The 21418-nt window shown below is 37.4% G+C and overlaps 2 protein-coding genes across 2 annotated transcripts in view; one reads left to right on the top strand and one right to left on the bottom strand.

The window, feature by feature from the left end:
- Window positions 1–13087, bottom strand: part of LOC136268924 (ubiquitin carboxyl-terminal hydrolase 47-like) — a 40259-nt gene extending 27172 nt beyond the window's left edge. The window contains exons 1-2 of the mRNA XM_066064400.1: window positions 12943–13087; window positions 4762–4858 (exon numbers count right to left, since the gene is read on the bottom strand). Of these exons, the coding sequence (XP_065920472.1) occupies window positions 4762–4858; window positions 12943–12967 (122 nt within the window). The 5' untranslated portion in view covers window positions 12968–13087. The remainder of the gene's footprint in view (window positions 1–4761; window positions 4859–12942) is intronic.
- Window positions 13088–16595: 3508 nt separating this feature from the next.
- On the top strand, window positions 16596–17366 carry LOC136236867 (zinc finger and SCAN domain-containing protein 12-like). The gene has a single exon (XM_066027099.1). The coding sequence runs from the start codon at window positions 16596–16598 to the stop codon at window positions 17364–17366; it is 771 nt and encodes a 256-aa protein (XP_065883171.1).
- Window positions 17367–21418: the final 4052 nt, after the last annotated feature.

Raw genomic sequence — 21418 nt, forward strand, 5'->3', positions numbered from 1 at the left:
GCTGTAACACGTTTGTTCTCCCTAGGTCATCTGAATTGGCAGCTACTACATCAGAGTAATAGGAAAGAAATGCTAAAAATTGTTCCCTTTCTGCATTTGTGATGTCATCAGGCAGGGGTTCAGCTAGTTCTATATCATGTACATCTCCAGACTTTACTTGGTCACTTACAGTAGTGTTGCAAATAGCTGTTTCATTAAGTCCTTCCGCAAGGGCAACTCTGCTGTCTTCGTGTAGAGTTACAGGAGTCAAATTTGTGTTAACCACTCTAAGAGGCACTATCTCATTATGATTTGTCACTAAGGCTCTAGCCACACACACTGACTGCAGGTTTGATTTATCACCTTCCACCAACCACACACTCTTCACAGTTGAGTTAACATGAGCTGCTATTTCCATCTCACTACTAGCTGGGATAGTTATTGTCTTGACTACTGTGACCTTTACACACCCTGCAGCTGTTAATGTTGGGGACTTATGAGGGTTCAGCACTACTGCATGCCCATTTATTGATAACATACCCTCAGCCATGTTCAGTATGCAGTTGTGAGATTCTAGGAAATCTAATCCCAATATGGCATCAGTTGTTATTTGGTTGGCAATAATAAAATCATGATTGAATGTCTTTCCTGCAATTGATAGATTGATTGTAGCAGACCCTTGCACTTTAATAGGGATACCATCAACACCCACTAACCCATGCACTTTAAGTGGCTTCAGTATGCTACCTTCAGGTTTCACTTTGTTCCACACTTCATCTTTTAGTAGACATACTCCTGCTCCTGTGTCGATTAAAAATGACACTGGTGTGCCATACACTTTGCACGTTAATGTATAACTTGACACATTGTTAATTGATAATGTTTGCATGCTCTGTGTAGGTGTGCTATCTACAGTCTCTTGCTCAGTGATAAGACTTGGCTTTTGTTTAACAACACAACCTCTGGCATAATGTCCAACTTGACCACATATACGGCATACCACTGGCTTGGCCTTTTTGGAGTTCTTGGGTGGGATGTGGTTTCTTTCTAATTCACTTTCCAGTTGCTTCACTCGGCTTAGCAGTTTTTGTAGTTTCTCCAGCATGCTCAACTGCATGGCAACACCTGTACAGCCTCCTTCTCTTTGTTCTTGGACAGCTACCTCATGCATGCTGGAAGGGTTACTAGGCTTCACCAGGTAGGACTCCAGCTCAAGGGTGGCAGTGACTGCTTCTTGTATAGATTTTGGGCATCTTTGTCTGACAGCAACAGCGATTTGTGGATTGTGCAATTGATTCAAGTAGCGGCTCAACGCAATTTGTTCTCTGGCTTCCACCTGCAGATCAGGAAACGCCTTGCTGACCAACTGTGATAAAGTATCCTCATAATCTGCCCAGCCTTCTTTATCAGATTTAGTCCGGTTTTCCAGTTCCACATTGTACATTTCTCGGTTTGCTATCTGGTTCGAAACGATTCTGTAACACTATTTTAACTGTTGAGTACGATTGTTGTACCACGTGAGCTAGATTATTGAATGACATGTGAGCTTTGCTAATTAACCTGACCTTCAACCAAGATAGTTTCTCTTTGTCAGTCCATCCATTTAGCTCTGCCACGTTCTCAAAGTGACTTATCCACTCATCAAAGTTTGTCTCTCCATCGAAGGGATCTGGGATGAGCAGAGGGTGTTTGGGACACTGGTCTCTGGGTGCTGTACTTCGCTCTCCGTCGTTAGAATTCGACATCTCTCCCTAACAAAAATCACACACAACACGGCACTTGTGATTGAAAATTTCACCTTCTCTGGTACCGTTATCCACAACTCACCACGGTACAACAGCTTGAGGTTCAAACAGACAGGAACGGCCGGCTCACTACTCCCACGGCTCAGTCCTGGCGACTACGCCACTGTAAGCGAAGTACTTGACACCATCATACACGTGTTATCCAACAAAAGACTTTCGTACAAAAAGAATGTATCCTTATATACCGTGTGCGTCATTTACAGGTCCTTGTGTTAATTGTTCACTATGTACTAATTACTTCTTACAAAACTAAATAGCTATAATCTGTCCATAAACAATCTATATTATATATTACATGGAGGAATCGTAGAGTAGCGCCGGTATAAAGTAAATTATTGGATAAAAGTATATAACATATTTGCTGCATGGCGAGTTATTCCACCTAGGGAAGGTTTTTGCAATAGAACGCTTGATACTTTTGCCCTCACTTTTCTTGTAAACTATCATGAAACTTAAAGCCATAGCAACTTTTCTCCAGTTTTTGCCAGACCATGCCTTGGCACGCACAAGGTCTATAGATATAAATGAGTCTATAGAGAATGGCATACACAAGAGCATGTGAATTTCATTCGCAAAATATTCTTAAGCTGGCTTAGTGTGTAGGATAGTGCTAGTTTTCATACTCAATAACCAGTGTTGGGGGTAACGTGTTATGTAATAATTATTTTTTTTGTGGTAACGAAGTAATATAACAAAATATGCTGTAAAAACACGTAATATAACTCAAGTTACTTTACTTGCAAATGTAACGTGTTACTTAAGTAATGAAGTTACTGTAACGAGTCTAATATTACATAATATTATTACTACAAGTAACGAAGTTACTAATCTCGTTAGTAATCCACTGAGTAACGCCTGGCCACTGCAAAGTAATGAAGTCTACTAAATGAAGCTTATTCACCAGCTTCTTGCTTAAACCAAGATTTGCACATTGTACAACAACACAATCATGTCACGTGATAAAGTGGTAGTTTCACACATGACAGCTTAAGGCTGTGGACACAAAGTAATATAATATGTAATATTATTATAGTTCCTTTATTATATGGGTGATATGTAACTGTAACTAAATAGTTCAGTTGCAAGTAATATGTAACTAGTTACTTTTAAAAAGTAACTATCCCAACACTGTCAACAACTGTGGAGGATTCTCAATAGTGTTATGTGCGGTGACTGTTCTATTAGAGTATTTGACTGACTGCTCTAATAGAGTATGATCTTGTATAAACTTTTAGAAGTGGTTACTGAACTGAAAGTTTTTATTTTTGCGAATAACACTAACTACTCTAGTATCAAGCACACCAGTTGTACAAAGGTAAGACATCATTACATATGCTTAACAGGCAAACCTCAAGGTAGAGTTAGGGTCAGGTTCAGCCTTGGTTTCTTCTTCACCTTTTCTTACTATACATAGGTTACTTCTTGAGTCACATTTATAAGATGGAAAAGTAGGGGAGGTGGGTAGCTAGCAGCAGTAGCCAGCACAGCCAGTAGCACACTGGCCTAACACACTGGTAGTCCACCAGATGTTTTGCAGCAGCCTTTTTGTCTAAGTTGTACTGTCGGTTCAATAGCCAGTAAGTTATTGAACCAACTTTCAGTTCAGTATCTGCTGCCAAAATTTTATTTGGTGGTGATGGGGAGGGGGGGAGAGCGGGAGTTCCCCCTCCCACTGAAATAAACTTGTGCTTGTTGAGCTCATCTCCTGAGACATATTAACTATTGATTCCATCAGGATTCTACATTAAATGTTTTGGCAAGTGACATAACTAATGCCGGGAAGTTTTTTAAAGAAAACAAGTAGAAAAAAAATTAGGAAAAGGTAGTGAAACAAGGGAATAGCTAAAAAGTAGTGAAACAAGATGAGTTGTTTATACCTGCAGATATTCTAATTGACATTTTAATCCCTATACTTCAGTCTATATGCACTGTACATGACTGAATTAGGAATTAAATGTCCAATAGTATATCTGCAGGAATAGACAACACACTACTTTTTAGTTATTCCCTTGTTTCACTACTGACCTTAAAATTCCAAATTTTTCTTCTACTTGTTTGTTTACTTTTTCATAACATAATTATGACTGCTGAACCCACACATACCACAACAAAAGAAAAAATGGCACCATGCATGCCATAAAATTGATTTCACATCTGAACGCACCCCCTAACAATCAATTACTACATACTAAAGTGGCTGTTATGCTTCATTTTCAACATGTTCCACTCATCACACAGCATTACAAATGAAGACCAGTATGAGAAGTGTCTCTGCAATCAATCCACTCGCTACAGAAAATATGGGCATTTGGTGTGATAGCTAGTCAACACAGCCATATCGTGTTACTGTGAATTGACACTTTGCATTGTAAGCGAAAAGAATGGGGACTCAAAGGTAAGTCCATGACGCATGCACTGCAGCTGCTGCGGTTGGCAAAAAGGCATATCTCAGGATGAAGCAACGTCAAACAGTGAAGAAATCAAGTGTGTATCCTTATCCATTGTGGAGTTATATATGCTTGGCTGGAGGCATCGGGCAGTCAGTTAGTAGAAAAATTAGTTAAATAATTAGGGTAGCTCTGAAGACTTTGATTACACCTAACCAATGCTGCCAAGCTGTCATGAAAGAAAAATGAGGGTGGTTTTAGGGTGACATTTTAGACTAGAAAAGCCCAAACCTTCATGATATACAGTATTACCATAACAGGGGCTAAAGAAAATAGCCATCTTTTGAGCTAGCTAACTATGGGTCCATTAGTAAATACCATGATTAAATTTTAACAAACAAATCGTACATGCATCTGACTTTTGCTATATATATCATGAAAGCCATGACAGTGAATGCTTGTAGTGAATCTGTTGTGATGACATAATCAGCACCAGACATTAATTTTGTATTCCTTGTATATATGTATGCATTTGGTCATAATATGTACCTCCAATTAGCACATGTTACATTCCATAGCTATGACCAAACCTGCAAACTGCATTTCGAAACTCTGGTGTCATGTACAGCATCTGTACCACAGTGTTAACATAAGCTGAGCTCCCCTGATTGAGTAATCCAACAAAACCTAATATTGAATAAAATGGGCTAACAGCAGATAATTAACTGTCACATTATGTATACTATTCTGAATGGTATTGACAATCATTTTTGGACATCCCATGACCAGCCTTATTACCCGATCACATCATTCCTATAGGATAATTATGCCAGTATTTCAACCTTGCAAAAAAACCTACAGGAATACTAATTGGTGGTTGATGTATTGTGGATGACTATTAATCATACAGTATGACAGTACTGTGTAATTAGGGATCGTGGAGATTTACACTTTCTCACTAACACTACTGACCAGAAACCAGCCTCAGAATACCTTCATGGTGCCTTGGCATTGTTAGATAGGTATAGTCAAGCCCAAAGTGACTTCAGTGTGACCCGAAACATTTCCAATAAGTTTCTATTAATTGTATTTAGAGTATTTTTTTGCTGACTGGTTGATAGACTGATGCCTTCAGACTAGTGTAATTGAATAATGACTAAGGTTACAGGCTTGATCTTTTAACTGTTAGATGTCGCTCCAGCCTGACGGGTACCTTTTGGTATACAGCAGTTCATGCAATGTACACATAATGAATTTACCTTTGCCTCTTTTGTGCCTTATATTCTGTTTGCTGGCAGTGTAAGGTGTTGATTCACAGTAGTGTGAAATGGTTCCCTGTGGCTGACTGTCACCACACGTTATCACTGGAAATCATCCATGTGACTGGATTGATTGCAGAGGTGCTTCTCATAGTGTTCTTCTTTTATCATACAATGGGCAAGTATGCATAATGGCCACTTTACTTGTCAGTAATACTATTAATAATCAGGGCATGTGTTCAGATGCAAAATAATTATGATTATGTCCTGCACAATTCTTTCTTTTGCTTCACCAGTCATAATTCTGTACCACAAATAGTCAGGTTCACTATGTACTTTTGTTCAAAGTTTATGGAGATTAGCAAACCTATACATTTTTGGAAAGCTTAGAGCATGAGAAATCTGAAAATTATGTTTACATTTGCACAGATTCCTGCAAAGTCAGCATTTTTAAATTTCAAAATGGCAGCTAATAAAGTAAGAAATTCCCGATATATCAATTTAAATTTGACATAAAAGTTCATCAATAAACTCAACAAATTCTCTGGTGACATTTTCACATCTCTATTTATTAGAGGTGATAGTTAATCATGAATAATTAGAAGTTTTTACAAACGGAATAGAAGAGCATCCATTATGCTGCAATAACTCAAGAATAGTTCTAAGCGAAAAGAATTGTGGAATATTCCAGATTAATTTAATGAGATCTATGTATAACTGGAGCAAAGTATAAGTTTGGCTTTCACTGAAACAGTTCAAGCCTAAAAACAGCAGAAAAATTGAGTTACCCTAATAGAGCAGTCACATACTCTAATAAAGCAGTCAACTTTAAGTCCATATTGCTAATGTAGCAGTGACTTTTATGAAACTCCTAGCTAGTGTGCTTATGTTAGACATACATTTCAGGAGATTAGCTAATACTAGGTTTGAAAGAATAATTGTAATTTGCATAAAATATTCTCTCTTAAAAGAAACTTTGTTAATTAGCAATTGGCAACTATGACTTCACCCTGACTAGATCCAAGAGCACTTTTGCACGTACCAGTTGGTGGCATGCATTGACACGGTTTACTATGTCAAATAAATTTGCTCAAAATTTATGGGCCTACATAATTATTATTAGAAAGCTTAGAGCATGGAGATCAATGCTTACATTTAAACAGATACCTACATGTTAGTTAATTAGTAGTTTGAAAATAGCAGTCCATATGGTGCAAATTTCTCCATATATCAGCGTCTTATTGACAGAGAATTGCAACAAACACTATTTCTATGTTCTCACACCCATATAGAACCATTAATAGCCTCTAAAATGCTAAGAAACTTAAAAGCAATTCATTTGGCAAATAGTTATTGCATGAAACAAAGTGAATAAGTGAATTATTAACACTGAGATGTACGATACAGCTATATATGTATAAAGACATCATGGCTATGTACGTATGTACATGTACATGTATTTATATCTATTACAGTTAATTCAAAGATATGAACCTTATGTCTATTACAGTTAATTCAAAGATATGAACCTAACAATCATCATGATCAACACTGTCACTGTTGTCATTTTCGATGTATTATATACAGTACGATAGTACTATATATTAGGGATCATGCAGAATTGAGCTTTTCCAGGTCAAAATATCACCCTAACACCAGTCTCAATTTCCCTTCATGACAGCTTTGCAACATTGGCTAGGCACAGCCAAGCTCAAAAATGTCTTTAGACTAACCCCAAACTCTTCCAACAAAATTTCTATAGCATTTTAAAGTTTTTCTATTCAACAGAATTTTACGCTGACTGACTGACAGCCAAGCATAATTTGACATATGGGCTTGATTTTGCTAACCACAGTACATACAATACACACATCATGGGCTTGCCTTTGTCCTCCTTTGTGTTCCAGTTCTCTTCACTGACAATGCAAGGTGTCAATTTACACTACATAATGTGATACGGCTCAACTGTGGCTGTGTTAGCTTATCGCCGGTATTTTCCATAGCAATATGATTGATAGTGGAGACACTTTGCACGCTGTTCTTTGTTTGCAATGCTGTGTAATGTGAAAAGCATAGCTGAAAATGAATCGTAATGGCTTGCTACAAAATTGATAGTTGGGGGCTTGGGGCATGTGTCCAGGTGTAAGGTTTTCCAAGTGCCCTTCTTCCTTTGATGCAGTATATGCGCGGGTTCACCAGTCATAATTATGTTAGTCCCACATTTAATCCCTATATTTCAGTCTATACAGTAGTGAACAAGAGAGGTTGCCTATATGCTGCAGTGGACATTTAATCCCTAATTTAGTCGTGGTTATAGACTGAATGAAGTATAGGTCCACTAGTATGTCTGTAGATGTATAGGCAACCTCTCTTCTTTCACTACTTTTTAGCAATTCCCTTGTTTCTTCACTTTTTTGATCATAATCCAACTTCAAAAATTTTCATTTTTCCTTCTACTTGTATGTATAAATCTCCGTCACTTGTGCATCTGTACCACACAAACACAGTTCTGTGCAAGGTAAATCGTTGCAATAGCACCAGCATTTTAGCATGGAGCAGTTACTTGTAAGCCTGCCATTAAAACATCTTGGCTAGATTTTTGTCATCTTCTGGATAAGAATCACTCCATCGACAATGGCAAATCATTCTGTCACTGGAAAAGAAATTTACATTGGATTAACAGTTAGGTAACAGTGGATACTAATTTTCAAGATCATGTATCAATTTTAACTTGTTGGTGCATGTCTATCTGGTGCATAAAATTGCTCTTGGTGATCATGGTGAATTCATTGTTTATGTAAAAAAGAAACTTCCCTTTTAGGAGAGAGCTAATTCCATTTACTTTTAAAATGAATTTTTTTTCAAAATTCATCTAGTGCTAATTATGCTAAACATATGTAAGCATATTAGCAAAAAATGGACTCAAAAGTTGACTGCCTTTAAGCGACTGCTCTATTAGAGTATCTAAATTTTCGGCGTTTTTAGGTTTGAACTGTTTTAGTAGAAGTCATTATTATACTTTGCACTAGTTATACTTTGCACCAGTTATACTCCAAATAATCCAGAATATTCATTAATTCTTTTCATTATAAATTATTCCTGAATTATTGCAGTATAGCTAATAGGCATTCTTCTATTCCCTTTGTAAAAACTTTCAATTGTTCATGATTACATGTCTCACCTCTAATGAAAAGAGGTGTAAAAATGTCACCAGAGAATTTGTTGAGTTCATTTATTAAACTTTTATGTCAAATTTAACTTGATATATTAGAATTTTCTTATTTTATTAGCTGTCACTTTGAAATTAAAAAAATGCTGACCTTGCAGGAATCTGTGCAAATGTAAACATTGATTTTCAGATTCCTCATGCTCTAAACTTTCCAAAAATGTATAGGTTTGCTAATCTCCATAAACTTTGAGCAAAAGTGTATTTTTTGACATAGTGAACCTGACTAAAAAGTAAACAAGGAAAAATTAGGAATTTTAAGGATCATTGAAATAAAAATTATGAAACAAGGGAGGTTGCCTACACCTGCAGATATACTAGTGGACAATTACGTAATAAAAAGTACACAAAAAATTTGGAATTTTCAACTAGAGTAGGAACCATAGCACATCGATAAAAAGTACTGAAAAGAGTTGGAGTAGTTAAATCACAGTAAAACAATATGAAGTGTTATATCCCTACTGTGCATTTCCGTTATGGTATCTTGAGCACAGTAGGGCTTCTTATTGTTTTACTGTGATTTAATATCATGGACTACTCCAGCTTGTTTCAGTACTTTTTATCGATGTGCCATTGTTCCTACTCTAGTTGAAAATTCCAAATTTTGTGTCCTTGTTTGTTAACTTTTTTTGTAAATAATTATTATGACTGGTGAACCCATGCATACCGGATCTGAAAGGGCACCGCATGCCCAAGCTATAACAATTATCATCTGAAAAGTAAAGTGTCCATTACATTTCGTTGTCAGTTATGTTCAACCCATTACACAGCATTTTGAACTGTTCGAAAAACACCTCTGCAATCCACGCATACCAAAACAAAGAAATGGTGCCGCATGCCTCAGTTATATCAATTATTGTCTGAAAAGTTAAGTATCCATTACACTTCATTGTCGGCTATATTCAACCCAGTACAAATCAAGAATTGTTCAAAAAGCACCTCTGCAATAAAAAATACGGACGATTTCCGTTACGAAGGGAAGCCATCACGTGCTACCACCAAATTGACACTTCGCTGTCAGCAAAGATGAATAGGACACAAAGGAGGACACTGATAAGTCCACAAAGAATGCATTGTACATACAGCGGTATGCCAAAAGGCACCTCTCGGGCCGAAGCAATGTCGAACAGTGAAAAAATCAAGCCCATAGCCTTAGCCGTTATTGAGTTATGCTTGTCTGAAGACATCACAGTCAGGCAGTAGAAAATTCCATTAAATACAAGTACACAGAAAAATTTGGAATTTTCAACTAGAGTAGGGACCACAACACATCAATAAAAAGTACTGAAACAAGCTGGAGTAGTGCACAATATTAAATCACAGTAAAACAATAAAAAGTGTTATATCCCTACTGTGCATTTCCATTATGGTATCTTGAGCACAGTAGGGATACAACACTTCTTATTGTTTTACTGTGATTTAATATCGTGCACTACTCCAGCTTGTTTCAGTACTTTTTATCGATGTGTTGTGGTCCCTACTCTAGTTGAAAATTCAAAAATTTTCTGTGCACTTGTTTGTTAACTTTTTTGGTAAATAATTATTATGGACTGGTGAACCCACGCATCTGAAATGGCACTGCGCGTCCCAATTATCATCTGAAAAGTGAAGTATTCATTACGCTTCGTTGTCAGCTATGTTCAACCTGTTACACAGCATTTCAAATCAAAAACTGTTTGAAAAGCACCTTTGCATACCTGGAGAAATGATGCCGCACGCCCCAGTTATATATTATCGTCTGAAAAGTGAAGTATCCATTACACTTCATTGTCGGTTATGTTCAACCTGTTACACAGCAGTACGAATCAAGAACTGCTTGAAGAGTGCCTCTGCTATCAAAATAGCCACTATGACAATACGGACGATTTCCGTTATGAAGGGAAGCCATCACGTGCTATCACCAAATTGACACTTTTCGCTGTCAGCAAAGATGAATGGGACACCAAGGAGGAGGACACTGGTAAGTCCATAAAGAATGCATTATATGTAATGCAGTATGCCAAAAGGCACCTCTGGGGACGAAGCGACGTCGAACAGTGAAAAAATCAAACCCATAGCCTTAGCCGTTATTGAGTTACGCTTGTCTGAAGGCACCAGTCAGTTACTCAGTCAGTCAGTCACTAGAAAATTCAGTTAAATAGGTTTTTTTTAAATTCCGTAGCAACTTGTTGAAAGCATTTCGGGTCGATCTGAAAGCTTGTTTGGGCTTAGTTTTACCTAACCAATACTGCCTCATCATCGTCAGGAGAAATTGAGGCTGTTTGAGTGATATTATTTCGTGGGTCACGCCTACTCCTTTGTGGTCCCTACTATACAGCTGTATGATACCGCATGAGTAACTGTCAAATAGGAACACCCTATTCAAGTACACTTGTATACCACTAAGAGTAACAATGTTTAGGGTACTCTTGATACCACTGAAAATGCTCTCAGATCTATATAAAAGCATTCAAATTTGAAAAGTTTCTTATGGGGATATTCCATCCAATCACCTACTGTAATATTGGCATGCTTTGCATGCTACACTAAGTAAGGTACAGTTAAATATATACTTTCTAAATGAAAGCTGCCCCATATACATATATATATGCATGACTTTCCCCCTTCCCCCAAGGACCATGCTTATTGGAGTAGTTTTCTTTGTCCCTGTACTGTGACAGGGCTAAATGACATGTGTGCACATAATTGATTTATATACACTTATAGGTGTTAAACCCACTATTCCCCTACTAACTAAATTACTGAGACTCGTGAGTATATAAAGGCCTGTGCAGGTTGCCAATTAGAGAATGATGTTGTCACTCATGTTGTCATGCAAGCCAGTGGAGCTGGGACCACCTATGGCAGAGGGGACTATTCACAAGGCCATAAGTGGTCTGGGGAACCAGTTGTGGCACTTTAAATGGTCCGGAGGAACCATCTATGACAGCTATAAGTGTAAAATGGGATGGATTTTGGGAGGAACAGTTGCAGTACAACAGATCATGCTTCCTTCCTCATTTTTGTTGGCATTCCTTAGTGCTGATTAACGATTTGTGTTTATATTTTACTATGCCAACTTATAGCCATAGTGTGTTTTTTACAGCTGAACAGTATTATGTACCAATGCTCAAAAGTTTCTAGTGGTGGCTTAACCAGTTTAATTTTTTACATATGTTTATTTGAAATGATTAATAATTATTAAATTCAACACATTCGGCAAGGCTGTTCTTCCATGTGAGAGTGTACAACATACAACACAATAAAATTAAAACAACAATAGATACTACAACATATAATTTACAGTAACATGCACACAATAACAACAATAACAAGATACTTGGTACAACCAAAAATGTAACCAGAATACAAATATAGAGTGGACATATGTTCATGCAGGAAGTTGATTCCACTATGCTCCCTGTAGTGAAAAAAGGTTTGTGTTTGCGATAGACAATAGCAACTGATGAGTGATGACATTACTGAGCAAATGTAGAAGTACACTAGTATTTCAAGGACCAAACAGTACGGGAGGATCCAGTGAACTAAAGGTTCATATTAAAACTTTAACAGGAAGCTCATGCTGTTCAACAGGCAGACACATCATCAAATTTTCTTATCTTTACCATATGTACCGATCAATTATGCTGATGTTGAAGACAATGAAGGAAGAGACTATCTTTGAAATAACAGGACTGGCAATAATGACACTAATCATGAATTGGTCAAAAGCTGTAAAAGAGCACTTGGCATATTCAGGGCCCATCTTGGGCATGCGTAGGTGCTAATATGTACATAGCTAAAAACATGGAATGGACTACCACTAGACATAGCCATCAAACAACCAGCTATTGACAGTTTCAAACCAGCAATCATTACACAATCACAACTAGTGAACATTAGCTAATCCAATATCAATACACCTGAAACCAGCCGGCCAGTCTTCTTACACTGAAACTGCGCATGCAGATATGTGAGAAGAGTTCCTTCTTAATTACTATGTCCCATGAAACAACTACATAAGTTGACATGGAAAACGTTCCAGCTAAGGCCGGCTCATTCTAGCTTTGTCAACAACACTACCGTACCGCCCTCCACATCAAAGAATTCGCGGTGAGACTACAGGGACTAACGAGGGGACTAACCCCTCGAGCACACCTGCATTATAATTTTCATATCAGAGTTGAATATTGGTTACTGAGTGGTTACAACCTGAATACTGCACAGAGCGCCACCCAGTAACCAATATTCAACTCAGGCGAACACACGCGGTGACGACACAACTATTATATAAACAACATAATTACCTTGAACTGATCTTTCAGCTGCCATAGTTGTGATGAATAATATAAGTGGTTACATGCAGTAAGTAACATATAGTAGCTACCACAAACAAGCCTCGGTATGCCGGAACCTCAGACTTCCTAGGTTTGTACCACGTGATCAGGTTCTGGTGCGGCCGCCTCTTAATTTCTAATCGAAGGGGCGGCCGCTATACTAATTTTTACAAAAACTTGGAGTGGGACGAGAGTGGGACCTCATCATGAGTATATATAGTATATATTTGCGATAGACAATAGCAACTGATGAGTGATGACATTACTGAGCAAATGTAGAAGTACACTAGTATTTCGAGGACCAAACAGTACGGGAGGATCCAGTGAACTAAAGGTTCATATTAAAACTTTAACAGGAAGCTCATGCTGTTCAACAGGCAGACACATCATCAAATTTTCTTATCTTTACCATATGTACCGATCAATTATGCTGATGTTGAAGACAATGAAGGAAGAGACTATCACAGCCGGCCTTCGGCCGGCTGTGGGCGCGCGCCTGGTTTAATAGTACCTCTTTTAGTGTTCTGCCTAGAGCATTAGGCTCTAGGGATTCTGTTTGATATGCATATAGAAGTGCATATTGAAAGGTGGCCCATGTAGCTATCACGCTGAGACACTCAATGCAATAATGTGCTAGTCTATTGCTAGAAGAGCTGTGCACACAGTCTGCCAGCTACCCTGCACTCCAGTGACTCTACACCTCACCCTTTTCTGTTACACCTTTTCAGTCAGTCAGTAAGTCAAGTCATGATCATTAGGTCCAAGTCCCTGAAATTAGGTTAGGTAATCCTAAGGCTGCAGCACATTTTGCTGTCAGACCTTCAGTGCTGGTCACTGTAAAGTGCTAATAATAAATACTTTAGGTTTAAGGAAGAAAATCCATCCCTCCTGGAGGAAGACTGAGTGTGGCCCTGACTAGACATTGGGTGACCTGCAGTTCGAATCATGGGGCTGGAGGGATTTTTTTCCTTACTTTGGCCCCTTTTCTGTTACACCATTTCAGTCAGTCAGTAAGTCAAGTCATTAGGTCTAAGTCCCTGAAATTAGGTTAGGTAATCCTAAGGCTGCAGCACATGTTGCTGTCAGACCTTCAGTGCTGGTCACTGTAAAGTGCTAATAATAAATATAAAAATAATATACGTATGTAAGGGGGCATAGGAAAAGGGCAGTTAGACATGGAATTTAAGTCATGCTATCCGCGGCAAAGAATCCACAATTTGCTAGCTATTCATAGTTCAAATTTCAAGTCAATACTCAATTGTTCCATAAAGTTATGAATTTAAATACAAGTGTAATTTCCTAATGTACGTAATTTACTATAATTACCTAACAATAAACAGAAATTTACTGACTTTTACTCATAACTTTAAAAAGTCTCTATATGCAGTAGGGATGCCACAATAGTCGTGACATACGACATGTCATGATATAAAGCTCCATATGACATAGGCTTCTTTATGTCATGACCAAGGTCGTGACATAAATATCTCCTTATAATGCACACTTTTCCATTCATTTTGATCAAATTTAATGCAATATAGCTATATGAGAAAAATTGACAAATAATAAGTATGAGCAATGTTGGTTGTTCTCTATTGTTACTGATTGCATTAGGTTAAGCTACCAACATCACAGCAGGAGAAGGGTGGCAAGGGGGCTGTAGGCTGTAGCCCCTGTCAAAGAGATTATGGAGGGGCTTAGCCCCCAGATACAACATCATGGGGTAAACTATTCCAATCATTTATTATCCTTTGAGAAAAACTAAATTTCCTTGTATTGGTACTAAATTTTTATATAAAGTTTTAACCCATTGACCTTAAATTCTTTTTAAAAAACTCTTGCCCAAATTGAACAACTCTTGATCCCCTCTTGTTGATTCTCTTTTCACTCTTTTCATCTTTTCATTGCTCATGTATACTTTAGATGCAGCTGAACCTGTACTGTAGCTCTACTGTAGCTCTACTATCTTTAATTTCTAGCTAGCACATAGTTAAATTTTGGAGGGCGTGCTTCAGCCCCCCATGCACCCCCTATATATCTGCCCTTGTTTAGAGATGACAACCATACGCTGTAAAAAATGAAGTGTGTCTGCATGATGCACCAAAAATGTTGCAATACATACCATATGGAAAAGTGTGTCTATTGTGACATTTTTTGGTGCGTCGGACACACTTTAGTGTGTCTGGCACACTTCATTTTTTTACAGTGTATGCACTTAAACACAAGTGTTGTATCATAGAGGAGAAATTTATCTACTGAGAAGTTCACCAACAGCCTATCTAGTAACAATATTAATAACTGCAAAGAGGATACTATGACTAATGCTGGAGTAAATCTTTGTATCAACTGCAAATAAAAGATTTCTTTTCTTCATCAATGATGAAAATTGTTAATAAAGATGGCAAAGAAAAGAGGACCCAAACACAGCAGATCCCTCCACATGCACTCAACACTTTGCTCCAACCAGAAAAAAATGAACCATTCACAGAAATTCTTTGCTTGCAGCCTTGCGTCCTCTCAAATAGTCTGATTACAAGTATTATATAGGTATATACAATTATACATATACAGCTTTTGTAGTTATATGAACAGTAATTGTTATAATTTATTATGTTTGTTACTGACATAACAATTCACCAACATTGCATGCAACCCACCTACTACTGTTAGTAGTAGATGGGCTGCACGTTGGTGAACTTCTCAGTAGATATTCTTTCCATATAGCTAGTCACCTCTAGGTCTAGGATTTTTTTCTGCATTCTTCAAGTTTGAGTTACTGTACATGTTTCTGACTCCCTGTATTTACTGGCTTTAAGCCTTCTCGCAGGTTCCTAGTGGGATAGCATTTAATACAGATGAGACTGAATTCTCTTACATGCGATGACTGTTCTATTAGAGTATTTGACTGCATGCATGAGTATCTCGATCTGATATGAAATTTTGTTTGTATTTGGCACGCGATCCTATTCCCCACCTCTTGAATCAGCCACTGATCTGAGCGCCGCACTGATCTGATCATTGTTGGTGTGAGCATAGTTACAGGCTTGACTGACCCAGGAAACTACTTGGGTTTAACTGCTATAATTATCAATGGTGTGGCCGTAATTATAGGCAGGAGCTGTTCGGCACGAATTAATGATGTCGTTACTACATTACTGATGACGTGACATTGTAGTATCTCAGGTGGCCCCTGCAGCAGCAGCAGCAGCAAAAAAAAAAAAAAAAAAAAAAAAGTTGGGCGCACTGCGGCTTATTATGTTAGCAGGCGGGCGGCGTCAGATATATATAGTCGAGGCACTGACATGCACTGCACTCGACTGCATTGTGTGATCAAGACTCAAGAGACTGTGTGTGGTCAAGAGGCAGAAGAAAAGGAAACTAGTTTTATGGTAGCTAGCTACTAAAAACATAACTGAGGGAAAAGACTATAGCTATCTAGTAGATCACCTCTACTGGCGGATCGTAGAGTAGATATACCTAGCCGGCTGGACTATAGTGACTCAGAAAAGCTATAGACTATACTGAGCTGTTGGAGATCAGTAGCTATTCAGGCAGTGGGGTCAGTATTGTGCGAGGTATTGTGAAAAAGACACCAGTTGTGATATCAAGAAATTAATACAAATATGGCATATGCCGCCTGGGCCTCACCATACATTTTCGTAACTTATCCTGTAAGGGTTGATGGATCTCAGGCTCGTCGATTACTTTCAAGTCCACCACCACTGTTATATGTGCCTCCTGACTCCAGCCTTGATCCTGGAGGAAGTGCCAGTGTGTCACCAGCTATTCACCCACAACAACAATCCTTCCCATCATCATTTTCATCCCCACAAGATCACAATGTATCACAAAAGCAATACACTGGCCCAGAGGAGAAACAGACAGAAACTACTTGTGTTAATCAGGATGATGACATATGTGATAATGGATCTGCTGATTGTGGGGAGCAATTTCAACATCAGGATTCTCCAACTAGTTGCGAATTCGAAACTCCAGCTATTGCAAATGGAAGGAGTACTCATCCTATAAGTGACAAGTCACTTGTTTCTAGTGGTTTCAAGTCTACGAGACACATGGGTGACACAACAAGCAAGAAGCATGACGTCTGTCAAAAAAGATTTTTGAAACATTCGAATGTAACTGACCATATGAGAATCCATAGTGGGAATAAGCCATATCAGTGCAGTGTTTGCCAGAGAAAATTTGCTTGCCATACTACTCTTTTACACCACACAAGGGTACATACAGTAGAGAAGCCATACCAGTGTAACATTTGCCAGAAAAGATTTACACGAAATTATGGTCTTATAAAACACTTGAGACAAGTGTATCATGCAGGGAGCTACCATCAGTTGAATAACAGGTGTGAGGATTACTATCAGCTTCATGTTTAATTCTGTATTCTCCTGTCCATGTTCTGTATTCTAATACTATTATTTTCCTTGTAGCCATATGCAATTGCTAGAATTTCTCCTATTCTGTGTGAGAATCAATTCATGCATCTGAGGTTTACTCTACATTTTAAGCTATCCCATTTTTGTCTGGTGTAGGATGCAACTAGCTAATTGAGTTTTGGCAATGAATATCTATCAGGACCGGATATAGCAATTAAACCAATTTACTTCACAAAATAATTCTAATGAATGTAATTTCTAATGAATGTAATTCCATGAAAAATATATTTGTTGAGTAGGGCTTCGTCTGGTTTATGAATTTTATACATGCATTCTATGGGATAGTAGAACTATAAACATGATTTCTAAAGATGGGGATCGATTTGTATATTTATTATAATAATAGGTCTGACAGGTCATGAAATGCGTCAGTAACTAATAGTTTGTAATATGTCTACTTTACTGCATGGAGGGTGAACCTGGATAGCAGAGCCTGTACAAGGTGTTTGCCTCGGTGTTTGTTTGCATGCTGTATTCATGGGGTCAACACATACAGTGCATGATGCTACATGCATATATACAAAATTAATAGGTTCTTGTTTTAGTGTATTGATCCATTTAAATTCTAACTGTTTTGCATACTCTGTTACTTGTAAAAACCCTATCCCATCTATTATATATGGGAAATTATATTGTAGGGTTTCATAATGAATATGTTATACAGTTATATATACATGCTATATGGGATAGCAATCTTTACTGTGTTGTGTTTACACAGCTCTAATGTAAAAGCATTTTGAAGTATGTAGTGATCAATGACACATGTTCACATGCAACCATGAGAATTAACTTTAGTTATCTTGTCCATACTATAGCCATATGCATAACTATAATTATTATACTTACTATATCATATTTTCTAATTTCTCAGCGTGCACAACAGGCCATGCAATTGCTGCCTAATTCATGGGTGTATAAGAATTATTAACATGCTACAATCAATTTGACAGCTCAAATACATACACTTATAACTCTCTCTACAATACGACTCTATACATACATACCAATACCACATTTCACACTGACCCACGTACTCGAATCTGATGGATGCTAACATCCTTATTATCTTTTTACCAGTATAGCTGTAGGTTTTGTTAAATTCATCTAGGACTGATTATTGATAGCTAGTGATGTGGCATCACAGCCTTACTATCCAAAACAACTTGATTATGAAGTACCCTAAAGTATAGTGGTCCAGTGTAACATGTATCGACTAGCAATTGGCTAGCTAAAATTTGACAGTAAAAGGCACTAAACAATAAAGTATGCATAAAAAACTAACTGTGTACTTCTTGCTCCATGTATACCTACCACCCTAGTACACCCCTTGTCAAATCCTGGATCAAGCCCTGGAGATACATCACACAACTGGTCTTATTGTTGCATAACTTAACTTATAAGTAGCACATAATTATAAACTGAATGTAAGTACCTTGAAACTGTTGACATTGTAACTAAATATTTCGTGTAGATAAATTTTCGTCAAAATTGTTTTGTACTTTTGCTTGGTCTGTTTTGATCTATTAATCTGGTCAGTACACGGTGATTTTCATGAGCAGTTTATGCATGGTATGGTCCAAATTTAAACATTACGTGAAGTGTCATGCAATACAAAGTACAACACCAGTTGCAAGTGCATTCAGTGTGAAAACTTCCATTACAGCACTATCAATGGCTGATCCTGCATATGGGACAAATGCCACAGATTCGATTCAAGGTAGGGCAGGCTATGTACATATGGGTGCATAGCACTATTAAAGCTTTTACAGAGAAACTATATTTTAAAAAGATGTATCAGTGAGCACAGTTATCCACACAGCCCTCTCCAACGTAACAAGGTCACTATAACTTATGATTATACAAAAGAATCTCATAAACAATTAAAATACACATAATCACTTGTCAAAGGAGGATAGTGCCTATATTAGAATGGCTAATACTTTATTAGAGTTATACATTTTGTGTTGACTATTAGAGTAAATGGTGCATGAAATTTTTTGTTTAGAAAATTTCATGCAACATCATAGTAATCACTTGTCAAAAGTAGAAAAAAAAGGTCTTTGAGGAGTAGCATAAAGTCAAATGGGTACATATCACAGTAGCACCTATAGTAGACTTTAGAGATTAAAGATTAAAGTTATATTTAACCATCTTATGCAACTTGTATATATCAGTGATTTCAGTCAGAACTGCTAAATTTTCAAAAGTTTTATAGCTATATATGGCTTTCCTCAGACTTCCTAGAAGGATCATGATTATTAGCATTTCAGATTATACTTTACATGTAACCATGGTAACTCCTAGCCATGCATCTCTTCTTAGAGATCTCTCAGAATTAGACCGGGTAGCTTCCTATGCCCCTGAGAAGCAATAGTGACATTTCAATAATGAATCTTACTGAAAAAATGAAACACACAAACTTTTCTCTTGACCACTTGCACCCCTTGTTAGCTCCTTAATCCACTCCTTTACTTTCCATACATGGTAACTTACATTTCATGTTATGGTTGTTCTATTAGGGTATTTAAATATTTAATAATTTCAGTTCAGTTTGCCTTTCTTTGATTTGCCAGAAGGCGAGGAAGCACATGCCCCCTATGAATTCTGTGTAATCCCTTGCAGTAGACTAAGACTTGGTAACATATCAAACTAATCATATTTATGGTGTTGTCACTAGTATATTACTCCAAGGGACCAAATAATAGAACAAATCAAAAGGACAATAACACATGATGTATAGTTGTGCATATTGCATGCTGAGCAAACAACTTTATTTACTTTGCTCCAGTCCACCACCTTTTGGATGCAGACACATCCACAGGTAATGCTGTACATTATTAATTTTTAATTGCTCCATCATACAGTGACGATTCTGAGACTAATTAATTTGTGTGTGTGATTGTGTTCTAATTAATGTTACATGTATTGGTTATAGCCTTAAACAATCACAATCATACTTTTGTACTCCAGTCCTGTCCATATTCAATAGTCATACCATGACCACTAGCTACAACCCTAGGACTTGGCAAGTATATCAGGCAAATCCTGAGTGGCCATGGTATAAGTAATATAACTATACCACTCAGATAATAAGTGAAGGAAGACAAACCTGCATTCACCACATTACTTTTATACAGAGGTTTGCAAACATCTATTGTGGGTTTAAATTGTGGGCACAAAAAGAAATAATTGTGAGTTTCGCTGGTTGTAGTGATACCATTTTAAAGCAAATAACCACTTTGTGGATGCCTATAAGTTGAGAATATCTGGGCCATCTTGCCATGCAGTTGAAATGTGCTGTGTACAAATACAATCCCCACATTGCAAAAACAATTATTTAGTGATGCCTAGTAACTAAACTATGCAATGTTGACTCACTCGATTATTTTCCCTTCAAAACAATGCTCAGTATAACTAAACCAACATGTTAACTTTGAACTCAACCACAATGAAAAACTTTAAGCAGCTCTATATAGATAATCAAAGGGAACTGATTTGGTTCATGTAAATTGTTTGGTAGTAAGTACTTACAAATCTCTTCTGACAGATATCACAATCATTCATATGGTTCCTCATGTGACAAAGACAAACATTACATTATCTCTACTAGTCCACTATAATAATTATTATGAGTAACATATGTGAGTACTTATCTCTACTACTATGAGATTGTATACCCATGAAGTCCCCAGTTCCCCAGTATGGATTTTCATGTGGATATTCAGAGTACTATACTATTAATATTTTCTGACAGTAGGGTTTTTCCCCACTATTGGTTCTCATATGGGTAATCTGATTAGCACTATGTAATTCTGCATTTCTCGCTTGTATATGTATTGTGTTCCTGAAGTTGAAATTCTTCCATACAACCATCAGACATGATATCAGTTATTGTGTGACCATCAGTAGTTGTTGTTTGTGTTTCAAGGCCAGTGTACTGTTGTTGTGAAACCATGAGATCTGGTGGAAATGAAGATAATGATGGGAAGGAT

This window comes from Dysidea avara, chromosome 10 (assembly GCF_963678975.1).
Source record: "Dysidea avara chromosome 10, odDysAvar1.4, whole genome shotgun sequence".
Lineage (NCBI taxonomy): Eukaryota > Metazoa > Porifera > Demospongiae > Dictyoceratida > Dysideidae > Dysidea > Dysidea avara.

Excerpts from the sequence above, each read along its gene's own strand:
- LOC136236867 (XM_066027099.1), top strand. The coding sequence starts at position 16,596 with ATGGCATATGCCGCCTGGGCCTCACCATACATTTTCGTAACTTATCCT.